This window comes from Peromyscus californicus, unplaced genomic scaffold (assembly GCF_007827085.1).
Source record: "Peromyscus californicus insignis strain IS unplaced genomic scaffold, ASM782708v3 Scaffold_7__1_contigs__length_154581171, whole genome shotgun sequence".
Classification (NCBI taxonomy): domain Eukaryota; kingdom Metazoa; phylum Chordata; class Mammalia; order Rodentia; family Cricetidae; genus Peromyscus; species Peromyscus californicus.
The window spans coordinates 12,255,864-12,268,971 of NW_026294595.1; the positions used below are offsets into that span (position 1 = coordinate 12,255,864).

The 13,108-nt window shown below is 53.4% G+C and overlaps 1 protein-coding gene across 1 annotated transcript in view; it reads left to right on the forward strand.

Moving 5' to 3' along the window:
* Positions 1-13,108, forward strand: part of Sardh (sarcosine dehydrogenase) — a 60,687-nt gene that overhangs the window by 17,462 nt on the left and 30,117 nt on the right. The window contains exons 12-16 of the mRNA XM_052724470.1: positions 2,092-2,233; positions 2,827-2,910; positions 4,895-5,008; positions 9,671-9,809; positions 11,507-11,620. Of these exons, the coding sequence (XP_052580430.1) occupies positions 2,092-2,233; positions 2,827-2,910; positions 4,895-5,008; positions 9,671-9,809; positions 11,507-11,620 (593 nt within the window). The remainder of the gene's footprint in view (positions 1-2,091; positions 2,234-2,826; positions 2,911-4,894; positions 5,009-9,670; positions 9,810-11,506; positions 11,621-13,108) is intronic.

The window sequence follows — 13,108 nt, forward strand, 5'->3', positions numbered from 1 at the left end:
CAGGGCATCTGGGGCGGGACAGCAGGGCAAAGGGGTGAGGGCTGTTTTATGAAGGAACCTGACTTGAAATCCAGACCATCTCTTGGAAGTGGGGCAGCCAGGGTGGGAGGAGAGAAGGCGGTGGTTGGCGGGAGGTGTTATGGAGAAGCACCTGGGTTTGGCAGTCCACAGCCTCTATGGAGTCCAGGATCTCTTGGCCTAGGTCTTGCGTGACCCACTATCCTCATCGACAGGATCCCATCATTCTACCGCACAGATGGGGAGACTGAGGCTAGGGAGAAGGGCCCAGCTGGGACCATCATTAGGACCAAGAGCTGGTCCCCTTGTCTGGTGGTGCAACATGAGTCAGACTCAACACTGGGCAGGCTCTGCCCCACGATGCAGGACAGTCAGCATGGACAGGCTGGTGTGGGTACAGAGAGGGACTTGGGCCTGTGGGGAAGCCCTGGGCACTGAACTGTATAGTTTGGGCCAAATGCTGATGCCAGGAGCCTGAAGGCATCCTGGGGCTCCACAGCCTGCTGCAAGGGCTCCCAGGCAAGAAGCAAGAGACTCCCTAGTTCTGTCTGACCCAGGCTCCGTGTCCCTTTCTTAGAATAGTCATATTGACCTGCGCAGTGTGGCCCATTGCTGGGGCCATACCAGGCACTGCAGGGCAGCACAGGAACTGAGCAGCCAGGCAAGAAACTCCTTCTCGGCCTGTTCTGTCTGCAGTTAGCATGTGCTCCTGGCCAATAGTCTCCAGGGGGCACCCAGCTGCCCTGTTGGCCTGGCATGGGGACAGAGTCAGGTGGAGGGGCTGCTGGCTCAATGCAGGATGTCCCACAGCCCTGCCAGCTTGTCTCTTCTTGGCTGGATGAGAACATTGCACCCATGGGGGAGGTGACGTCTGCCACCACATAGACAGATGGCTGACTCTGAGAACCCCAGAGTGCCACCCCCTACCCAGCTTCTGGTGCTGTGAGGTCTGCTATATTCCCTCAGAGACTGTCTGCAGCCATGCCTATGCTTTCCTCCCAGAGAAGAATGTTCTAGAAATGATACAGCTGCAAGGGGCCTCAGGGAAGGGCCTGTTCATACTCCTCCCATTGCAAACAGAGCAGGGCAGCCTGACCTCCTCCTTCAACTGTGTGGTCAGAGCCACAGGACCATCGTCAGTGCCGCCCTTCCAGCATCAGGGCTTCGTTCAGCCCGGACCAGATCAGCTGGGGGCAGCTGTACCTGTGCAGTGCACCTGAAGACCCACTGTGGACTCCAGGCCTGTGTGTGGACTCCAGGCCTGTGTGTGGACTCCAGGCCTGTGTGTGTGTGTGTGTGTGTGTGTGTGTGTGAGAGAGAGAGAGAGAGAGAGAGAGAGAGAGAGAGAGAGAGAGAGACAGACAGACAGACACAGACACAGACATACAGAGAGACAGAGATAGAGAGACAGAGACAGTCAGAGAGACACAAACACAGAGGAAGACAGACACAGAGGAAGACAGACACACAGAAGGAATCAGAGGGGGCGATGTGAACCAGAACCTATCTGTCTCTCTTCTGTGCCCATTTTTCCTTATGGGTCACCTGTTTATAACTAGGTCAAGGACAGGATGCACTTCTTCACCCTCATCTATAAGGAGGCCCCCTCAGTGGGGACATGTCTGGGTAAGCAGCCAGCACTGGGTCCTAGGCATGTCTAGACCCCAGCTGCAAGGGAGGGTCCCAGGGTTTGCTCAGCACCAGGGGCCTCCAGACCACAGCAGATGCTTCTCTCACAGCAGAACAGATGGGTCTCAGTTGCCCACCCCAACACTCTCAGCTGTGTGGCCCTGGGCTAGTCCTTCCTCTTCTCTGAGCCATAATTTCTTCATCTGTGAAATGGGAAGATGGACCACCCACCTCCCCTGGGCATCTTGGACCTGTACATGTGGTTGCTTTACCCAATCTGGCAGAGATCAACTGTGGACTGGCCTCCTCAGGACAGCCTTAGCTGGGTTAGCTGTGAGAGCAGTAGTTTGTGACTAAGTGAAGAGGCTAGCCCTGGCCCAGGCTGCAGGTTGGATCCCTGACAGGTTGTCCACAGCAGTGATCCATCTCCTTCACTGGTGGCAGGCGTTTCCACCACTCTCTCACGGACCACCCCCGCTGGATCCGTGAGCGCAGCCACGAGTCCTATGCCAAGAACTACTCAGTTGTCTTCCCCCACGATGAGCCGCTGGCAGGACGCAACATGAGGAAAGACCCCCTGCATGAGGTACACCAGGCGTACACAAGCTGAGGGCCTTGGGGTGTCGGGGTAACATTCACATATACGGTACTCCATTGCAGGCCTGTGTTCCATGAGTTCTGGGTAGGGTGCTGTGCCAGGGTTGGGGGAGACTAGCTCCTACAGGGACTTTAGGCCAAGCAGAGAGGCAGAGGTCCTGAAAACCAGACTCGGGGATTGGGGAGACGGTATATGTCAGAGGAGTAGCCAGGCTGTGCATATGAAGAGACAGGACTTCTCTTCATAGTCTTCTTGGGATACAGTCTCTGTGTTCTGAGCATCCTGGCAGGTCCTCCTCTTCATGGAAGGGGACCAGCCCTCTGGGATTGGGACCCGCTCTATGATCTTATTCAACCCTAATGCTCTCCCTATAGGCTCGGTCTCCAGACCATCACACAGTGGTTTGGGCTTCAGCATATGTTGCTGATGGGGGCTCAGTTCAGCTCATAGCTGGTGGAGAGGAGCAGTTACCTGGGCTGGGGACCCTGCTTCCCTGAGCACTCTTGGGTGGGTGGTGCCCTGGTTCTGCACCCCATGTGGTGTCTGGCCTTATGTGATGGGCCCTCTCTGTCTCCATTCAGGAGCTGCTTGAACGAGGCTGTGTGTTTCAAGAACGACAGGGTTGGGAACGGCCAGGGTGGTTCAACCCCAAAGAAACAGCTCCGGTGAGTGATGATGCCTGGGCACTGGTCCATGTGACTGGGAGGCCCTGGGCCTCTCATACCCTTCCTCTTCTCAGCATCCTCCCAGCCACCCAAGTCAGGCCAGTCCGGTGTGCCTCAGGCTGTGGTGATAGATCAGTCATCTGCACTCAGGAAACTGAGTACCAACCTGAGAGAGCGTTGTCAGCACCTCAGTATCTGCAAAGGCTTTGCTCCCAATATGCTTGCAAGTGGCCAGGCTTCCCAGGCCCACCCGGGTAAGCACTGGATACCAGCACGGACCCAAAGTGTGGACAGAATGGAGAATCCCTGGTTCTGGGATGAACGCAGCCCCTTCTTACACACCCTTCAGAATGTATATTTGGCAACAGCAGCTGTTAGTTGCTGTCAGTAGGAGGAATTGTGCCTCTGTGTGTCAGTTTACCCACTGAACCATCCCATATGGTGGCCTCTGGGATGCCTTAGGGGCCTCCCCAGGGTATCCTAGCAACAGCCCCTGGGAGCAGGCCAGAGGCTTTGAGGCCCACATCTAGGTATGTGCAAGTTAACCCCTTCCTGCCGATGTGATGTCCCATCCCATTCCAGTGTGACCCTCTTCCATTTCCTCAGTAACCCAGATCCATGACTCACTGCAGGGCACACTTAGGGGTGACAGTCATTAATATGCAACCAGGGCCTCTGTCCCAGGGCCAGGGTCTTTTCTTTCATTCATCCCTGGAGGCAGGATGGGTTGGGCAGACCCTCTGCCCTGGAGGCCTTAGGCAGGGAGAGGCACTGAGTGGAATGGGAAGTGCTTTGGTCCCCAGATGAGAAGACTATACCTACCCAGAAGCCAGTCTGGAAAACCTTGCAGGGCTGAAGCAGATGGGATATTCCTGCTGGGGCCTCAGGGGCCAGCGGGGGAGGTATGCCTGGCTTGGGAGGAAGAGGTGCTGGGAAGGGCCTCACAGATGCCGTGGCTGGCAGCGGGGTTGGGCGTAAGAGACTAAGGTAGAACCTCCCACTCCTGGAGCTCAGTTCTTACTCCTGAGAGGTGGGTGAAGCCTGGGATTAGAGCTTTGGGAAATGAAATCCATAGCTCCTTTATTCACCCCTGTAGTGTGAAGAAAGCCATTCAGAACCTGAGGTCATGGGTGGTGGTGGGAGGCATCTAACAGAGGTGATAGAACTCAGGAGAGGCTGGGACAATGGAGGAGAGCCAGACACTGGAGCCTTCGCCAGAGTCTCCCAAGAACAGCCATAGACACCAGTCATACCTGCCCAGCGTCATGCCTTGACTTCTCAGCTTGGTCTGTACTTTGGGGTGGGTTTAATGCCCTGGGCTTCAGGTTTTCCATCTGCAGAGTGAGTGGCTCATTAGGCACTGTGGGCACTTTCAGTGGCAGTTGGAGGGTGTCATGAATTTTCATGACAATAGTACCTGGAACCAACTCTGTGGTGGTTCCTACCCACACCTTCACCGTCCACCTGATGTCCTGGCATCAGGTATATGCCCTCACAGTGGCCCAAGTTCCTCTCCAACTCACTCCAGTCTCTTCCCCAACCTCCAGTTATGGTGTCAGAACCAGCAAGGCAGGGATTAAGCTGTCATTTGAGCAAGTGTCCTTGTGTTACCAGAGCCGTACAAACTCCACGCATGTCTGAGACCCACTCGTTGTCCAGGAGGGAGGTTCATGGAGGACAGGACCAACCCTGTTATGTTCAGAATTTACGGAAGGCATGGTGGTAGGAACGCAAGGCAGCTGGTCACATTGTGTCTTTAGTCAGGAAGTAGAGAGCAGAAAGGAAGTGGGCCCAGGCTGCCAAGTCTCAACCCCTACTGTCCCTTGACCCATTTACTTCAATAAGGTTCCCTATCCTAAACGGTCCACAACCTCGGGAACAGGGTGCTCAAACACAGGAGCCTGTGGGGGACATTGTACCTTCAAGCCACAACAAGGAGGGAAGAGGAAGGGAGAGTGGGAAATGCCTCACTTTTCTGTAACAGGTCCTTGCCTATGACTACTACGGGTCCTATGGAAACCAGGCACATGGGAACTACGCCTACAGCAGGCTGCTGGGCGATGAGTACACTTTCGACTTCCCACCCCACCATCACATGGTAAGCAGCCTGTGCTGGGTCCAGTCGAGTCCCCAGCTGCCTTCTGTTCCTCTGTTCCTCATGGAGAATCCACTGCTGAGCTGCCTGAGGGGCCCTTGGCTTTGGGAGGGGGGCTCCGGCTTGCTCCAGGTTCACCCCTTTCTGGTTAATGCAGTTTTGTGGAAACCACGTAATGTTTTCCTTGAAATCTGTCTTCTGCATCGGCAGCTTGTCGGCGGTCAGGTCTGGGGGTCCCTCAATATTGCTGCTGGAGCAAGAGGCAGGGTTGAGGCAGCTGGCCTGGGTGGCTGTCTTAGTTGAGGTTTCTATTGCTGTGATAAAACACAGTGACCAAAAGCCACCTGAGGAGGGAAGGGTTTGTTTCAGCTTACAATTTGTCATCCCTCACGAAGGACAAGAACTCAGGGCAGGAACCTGGAGGCAGGAACTGAAGCAGAGGCCGCGGAGGAAGGGCACTTCCTGGCTCATTCCCCCTATCTTACACTGTTTGCTTTCTCACACAGTCCAGCACCACCTGCCCAGGGGTGACACAGCCCTCAGTGAGCTAGGCTCATTGACATCCATTTTTTTTTTTTTTTGAGACAGGGTTTCTCTGTGTAGCTTTGGTGCCTGTCCTGGATCTCACTCTGTACACCAGGCTGGCCTCGAACTCACAGAGATCTGCCTGCCTCTGCCTCCCGAGTGCTGGGATTAAAGGTGTGGGCCACCACCGCCCAGCATCGACACTCATAGTTAACCAACAAAATGCCCTACAGATTTGCCTATAGGCAATCTGAATGGAGGTATTTTATTGACTAAGGTTCCTCTTCCGAGATAATTCTAGCTTGTGACAATCTTACAAACAAACGCAAACAACAAAACAAGGACTTGGCTTTGAGATGGGACTGTACCGTCTCTTAGTGCTCTGTTTCTGAGGCTGTGAAGATCCGTGAGGGATGGGGCTTCCACTTCTTGGGGTCTACAGAGACCTCCACCCTCCACTTAGAGTGGAATGGGTCTACACGAGGTGGGCTTGCTGGTCCCATGCCCAAGGCCACTGGATGGCTCCTCCAAATACCAAAGCAGAAGAGGCTGAGGTGGCTACACCATTGGAATCTGTTCACTGACTCAAAAGTGGGCAGGTGAGGCTGTGCAGGCAGCTTGTGGTCCCTCTCCAATGGACCTGCCTCTCCACCTTATGACGGACAAGGTGCTGAGGCTTGGGGGCCAGGTATTCCTGCAGCAGCGTGGATCCCACAGGGAGCTCACAGAGAATGAGCAATGATGATGTCCACACCATGCCTCCCTAGCTCCTCTGAGAACTATCGTTGTCTCTGGACATGTCATTATGCCTGATGCACCTGCGATATCCCACCGTGCATCTGAGGTAGGTGCAGAGCCAAGTCCTCAGCCTGGGCCCTAGACTGGGCCCTGGGCAAAGCATCGGGAAGGCATCATGGTATCCAGGGTAGGTCTTCAGAGGCAGGGACTGCCATCACTCAAGCCCCTCACAGTCAGTGTCAATGGTGTCTGCGTCTCTCCAAACTTTTGAACCAGAGCCCTCGTTTTCATGGCACGCTGTGGCCAATCCCAAAGGCAAGGGCCCATTTCTTCCCACTGCTTTCCCCTATGCTTGTTTGAGAAGGAAATGATTATTAAGGCAGGTCAGGACTCTCTGAAGTGGTACCAGGAGTCAGGGGCTCCATAAAATGCAGCAGTTGCAGGCCCGGCTTCGTGCCCAGTCCTCACAGCCTCCTCAAGGGAGTGCATGGCTGTGTCTGGCACCTCAGCACCTGCAGCTTCTACAGCCTGTGGGACTTCTGGCCCCGGAGGGTGTGGAAGCTCGGGGGAGATGCCAATTTGGCTTAGCAGCTCCATCCAGCCTCCGCAAATGCACCAGAGACAGTCCCCGAGCATGAAACACACACTTGTTCTCCACATTGGCAGCTTCCCCAGTCAGGCAGACGTGAGTGTCAGCCCAGGAAGCTGTTTGGGTTTGGGTCGGCAGCTCTAACAGTGCCAGCAAAGGCACCTCAAAGCCTGGCGGACAGCAAGTGAGCCTTAATGATGTCTGGAGGGAAGCAGAGGAGCGGAGGCCTCAGGAGGCAGTGTGGTGTGCCAGCCTGCTGGTTGAAGGCTAAGCCAGGTCCGTGGTGCTTGTCCAGAAGCCTACTGCAAGGTTGAAAAGGCCAGTTGCTCAGCTCAGGGTATAGCATTGGAAACCTCCACTGTCACCCTTGTGATGAGGGGCTTTTTGTGGCCATGCTGACAACATTTCTGTGGCTTTTCACTGTGCTGCTCTGGACTCCAGAATGAGTTGGTAACAGCCATCTCACCGGGCAATGAGTTGAGGATGTGGTTCAGCTCCCAGAGACACCCACTGTCTGTCTAGCCCATGGCAGCTGCTCCCCCCGTCATTTGTACCCTCAGTAATGAAAGTGAGGTTGGCTGATCAGTGACTAGAAGGAGGATGGGAGGGGTATGTACTCTCTTTATTGTTAACACCTTTATTGAGATGTAATTCCCACGGCGCACAGTCCATCGATTGAAGCTTTCCATTCACTGTTCCTCAGCAGGAACGGTGGGACAGCTTCATCTCTCCACACAGGAAATCCCACAGTCACCAGGAGTCACCCCCCATCCCCCATTCTGTCCCCCACACAAGATCAGTGAGGGATCCTGTATCAAGAGAAAAAGATGGAAACCAGTAAGACAAGGACACACAACATCCTCTGGCTCCTGCAACTGCGTATTGGCACGCACAGTCCATACACAGACACACACACCACATACATACAATACACAGGCACACACACTACGTACATACAATACACAGGCACACACACCATATACATACAATACACAGACACATATACCACATACATACACAGCCTAAAATAAATACACATCCTGGATACAAGTCCCCTGTTTGATGTGTACTGTATAGATCTCTCCTATGCCCTTTTCACTGTCATTATGGAATCATTTGAAATACAAACTCTAATCCTTTTGTATAAACGTCCAAAGTTTCAATGACGTCCAGTAGTTCATCTCTCTTACCCTTGTGTTGCTGGCGCCTTCAACATCATGTCTAAGAGACCGACTCGAGCCGCAAACACATACTTCCCTGTTTTCTTCTAAGGGTTTGTCACTTTAGCCCTTGTGTCTACAACCCATTTTGTCTGGAATCTTGTGTGTGGCATGAAGAAGTGTTCAGACATCTTTCTTTTGCATGTGGGTATCCAAATTGCTGAGAGGACTCTATCCCCATGGAATTCTCCTGGGTCCTTGTTGAAGACCAGTCTCCATCAACATGGGGGTGATTTCCAGACCCTGGGCTCTGCCCCATTAGTCCACATCTCCATCACTAGCTCAGCCCAACACTGTTTTGTCTACTGTAGTTTTTTCCCTCCAGCAAGTGTTGGATATTTTGTCTCCTGTAGCCCCTCCTTCCCCACCCCGTACCAGCAAGCGTTGGAATCAGGAAATGTGAACACATCAACTTGATTCTCCTTTTGCAAGATTGTTTAGGATACTCTGGCCCCTTAAAATTCCATGTGGATTTTAGGGTGAGCTTGTCAACTTCTGCAAAAGATCCAGCTGAGGCTGTGACAGAGCTATAGATCAACTTGAGTGTGCGGTCACCTTACCGACAGTGAACTTTGGTGTCTTTCCATTGGTTTTGGCCATTATTTCTTCTCAAAATCATTTCTTCAGGGCCTGAGGAGACGGCTCAGTCAGTTAAGTGCTTGCCACACAAGCATGAGGACCTGAGTTCGGATCCCTAGACTGGATCTAAAAATCCAGGGACTGCTGGGCAGTGGTGGCGCACGCCTTTATTCACAGCATTCAGGAAGCAGAGGCAGGTGGATCTCCGTGAGTTCAAGGCCAGCCTGGTCTACAGAGCGAGTTCTAGGGCAGCCAGGGCTACACGGAGAACCCTGTCTCGAAAAACCAAAACAACAAAACAAAAAATAAAAACAACAACAAAAAACCTAGCCAAGCCAGCCTAGCCAGTCAGTGGCTCCAGGGTCAGTGAGAGACCCTGCCTCAAAATGTAGCAAAGAGCCATTGAGGAGGACACCAGGTATCAACCCATGCTCTCCACACGTGCATGCACACATACCTGCACACATATACACTCATACAGTTTCACTTTTTATGGTAAGAACTTCACATTTCTGTTGTCAGCCTACTTCTAGATATTTTTATGGCTTTGGGGGCTATGAATAATGGAGTTGTTTTCTTGGTTTCTCTTTAGATTGTTCTGTGTTAGTGCATGGAAATGGAGTAGGTTTCCCATACTGGCCGTCTTTCCTTCTGCTTGCTCTCCATTTAGTTCACTTTCTCTCTAGTTTCTTGGAGGGGAAGGCAGGGTCACTAGCTTGACCCTCTGGTCCTCCTGCCTCTACCTCGCATTGCTAGAATGACAGCCCTGACCCACCGTGCCTGGATTTCACAGCAATTCTGTGAATGACAGAGCCTGTTTATGAGGTGTTGCCCATGTCCCCTGTGCACTCCAGTTCTCGAGAAGAAGGCACTGTGGTGGGCCCCTGAGCTGGGATGACTGGGAGGCTGGGAGGGTAGTGGTGGAGAGGCTCTGAGCAAGTGTGTCAGAAGAGGCCCAGCCCCATGTCCCCAGGTCTAGCACCCTGAAAAGCCTTCCTCCACTGGGCCTTTCAGATCCGGGAGGAATGTCTGGCCTGCCGACGGGCTGCTGCTGTGTTCAACATGTCTTACTTTGGGAAGTTCTACCTGCTGGGAGAGGACGCCAAGAAGGCCGCTGACTGGCTCTTCTCAGCAGATGTCGATCGACCTCCAGGTACTGGGCCCAGGGTGGCTAGATCCGTTCCTCTCTGACTTCAGTTTCAGATGGAATCCCACGGCATAGCATGGGCAACAGGGACCAGGGAGCAGGCAGGGGGCCTGCTGTTCTTCCCCTGGGTCTGACCAGCCTGATGTCTGGCCTTCCATGTCCTGTCACCAATCCCCAACCTCGTGGTCTTCCCCCTCCTCCATCGCGTCCTCCATCCTTTCTTCTTTCCCCCTTCTGGATCCCGTCTTTCTTTGCTCACAGAAGGGATCCACGGCCATGAACACTTAGCTGTACCTCCTGGTGCTTGAACCCAGTCACATCTTCTCACTACTGGGGTGCTTTCCCCATGTGGGGTTGCCAGAATTAAAAATCCATAATGCTTAGTTGCGTTTTGATCTTGAGTAAATAATGAACAATTTTTGTTATGGTGTAGCCCATGAAATATTTGGGATAATCATCATTTTGTCACCCACCTCCCCACGGTCTTACTCATCCACCCACCCATCCTCATCTTTATTCCCTTTCCACGCTGTTGTAAAAAGTCCCACAAGCTAGGTGGTTTAAAATGGGAGATGGATTACCTTCTGGTCCCGTAGGCCAGAGGCCGGAATCAGGGTGCTGGCTAAGGCCCATTGCTCCAAGGTTAGGAGTGGGCTCCCTCCTGCCTCCTCCAGCTTGGTGGGGCCGGGAGCATTGGCCTTGCTTGGCTGCCACCACCTCACCCGCCTCAGTCTCTGATGCTGCATGCTGAGTCCCCCCAACTTTTCTCCTTGTCTCTGTGTGTGTGTGGATGTGGGTGCACATGTGTGCACATGCATGTGGACGTCAGAGGACATTCTTGGGTGTCGTTCCTCAGGAGACAGGGTCTCTCACTGGCCTGGAGCTCATCAGGTCGTCTAGGCTGGCCAGCGAGGGAGCCCCAGGGATTGTCCCATCCCTGCCTCCCCAGCATTGGAATCACAAGTGGATGCCACCACACTTGGCTTTTTTTTCACATGGGTCCTGTGGATTGAACACATTGAGTCAACTCCCCAGGCCTTAGCTTTTTCTTTCTGTAAACAGTCCTACTGGCTGGGAGTCCATCTGAATGACTGTGCCTCACTAGGGTTATAAGGACCTTACTTCCAAGTAAGGTCTCACCTGCAAGTCCTTAGAGTCATACCCTAATATGTCTATTTGTGGGGTGTGATTCAACCTGAGACATCCTGTGTGCAGCCAGTCAGCAGCCATCAGCCCCATGTGCAGTTGGTCTTACTCTTCCAATAGTCACTGGTGTGACTCTTCCAACAGCTCCACCCACCCGCTCACCCCCGGCTACCACCAGCTGCCTTCTAGCCCTTTCTACTGCCCTTTCACCATCCATCTGTCCACTACCCAGGGTGCCCACCCTTCCACCCACCCCACTCACCTCACTCATTCCTCTACTTGTCTGCTGTTCATCCACACAACCACTTATACTGATTCTGCCATTTCAGGCACACTGCTAAGGGCGATTTGGGTAGGGATGAGGGAGGAGCCAGGCGAGCATTTTCAAAGAATGTCCTTCCCCAGATGACAACCATGGATGACCTCATCAATAGTCTGGTTGGTTGAGATAGAGTCACAGGACAGGAGGTCTTATGAGGAAGACCTGCCATGGGGTCGTCTAGGCTCTGAGGTAGAGCAAGCTTTGGTGGAGCTCACGCCTGGGTCCTTGTTGTCAGGTTCAACGGTGTACACGTGCATGCTGAACCACCGGGGAGGCACTGAGAGCGACCTGACCGTCAGCCGCCTGGCCTCAGGCACCCAGGCCAGTCCCCTGGCCCCTGCCTTTGAAGGTAAGGCCATGAGAAGCCTTGGCATGGATGTGACCTGCTCAGGGGCCTGGCTGTCACTGGTAACCAGAAGGTCAGAGAGAATTGTCTGGCACGACTATATAATAACCTGTCATGTCCACTTGTGGTCAGGACCTGGAGATTAGCGGTCTCATTTCAGGCTAAATGCTAGCTATGTTCGGGCGGCTGTTCTGCTGCCCTGAGCACTCTATAATTATGTCTTTGAACCTGTTGGTGCTGTGGCATGTTGGAGCAGCCTTGGTGTGGCTGACTCAGCCTAGCTGTCCAGCATCAGCCCAGGGGAAGGCCACACCTCCTGATCAGAGCTCAGCCTCTTCCCTCCCTGACATCTGGGCTGGTCTGAGTTCTTGAACCACTGCCATTCTCAGGTCTGGGCAGGTCCCCTGATACCAGGCTCGGTGTCCAGCCCACGCTGGCCCCTGGATGACCTCTGTGTCCCTCCACTTCTCCTTGCACACCCCTGATGACAAGCAGCTCAGCACTTCAGTCCTGCTTGCACAGGACATCTAGACAAGTCTGCCCCCTGTCACCCCAACCCTGGATCCTACCTGTCACTTTCCACAGGGGCAGCTCCATCTCCTGTCCTGTAGCCTATGTCCACCAGGAGAAGAGAGGGAACAGAGTGGGCCTATCTTTTCTCCAAGAGGGCATTGATACTTCTAAAAGGGTGACTTACAGGGAGGGAGGGGGCACCAACTGTGTGGCTCTCTGGGCTGCCATTTAAGAGGGTGACAGTGGGCAGTACTGGCCCAGATGGATCCTGGCTGCTTCCTACTTCTTCCCCATGTTCCTGAAGCCTCCTGGTGCTAAGCCCCAGTCTGGGCATGGGCAGAGGGGGATGGGAGGAGGCTCATTAAGGAGTCAGTCCCCTTATCTATGTGTGACACAGCCATTCTGATTTTTTTTGTACTGGTGGGCTGAACCTAGGGAAAACACATTCTCAGTAAGTACTGCATCCCCGAGCTACATCCTCACCACCATTTTCCTGAAATTTTAAAATTTTGAGACCTTAACTCTGTGAGCCTCAGTTTCCCTATTTGTGAAATGGGCACTGGAGAACCCACCTCCCCCAGCTGCTACAGGAATGGATCAGAGCTAAGAGGAGCTAGGAGAGTGGGTGCGGCCTCTCAAGCTTCCATTTCCCCATCTTGGCAATAATGACCTTGCTGGAAGCTATCAAAAAAGTGCTTTGTGACATCTTATCTTGTGCCTCCCACCCTGTGCATAGTTCCTGGGGCTGAGTGCTTGGGGGAGGCCTGCACCCAGGGGGCATGGCCAGATGACCCAGTGAGCCCCATGCCTTGGAGGCCGTGGATCCCAGGGACTCCCCCAAACAGTAGAGAAATGGCTTCTGCACCGGCACAGCTCCTGGGATGCATATGCAATTGCATTACGTATATATTTAATATGCATGTTAATTATGCAGATGACTCAGCGCTCCAGTAAGTCAAGAGAATGTGACAATTTACA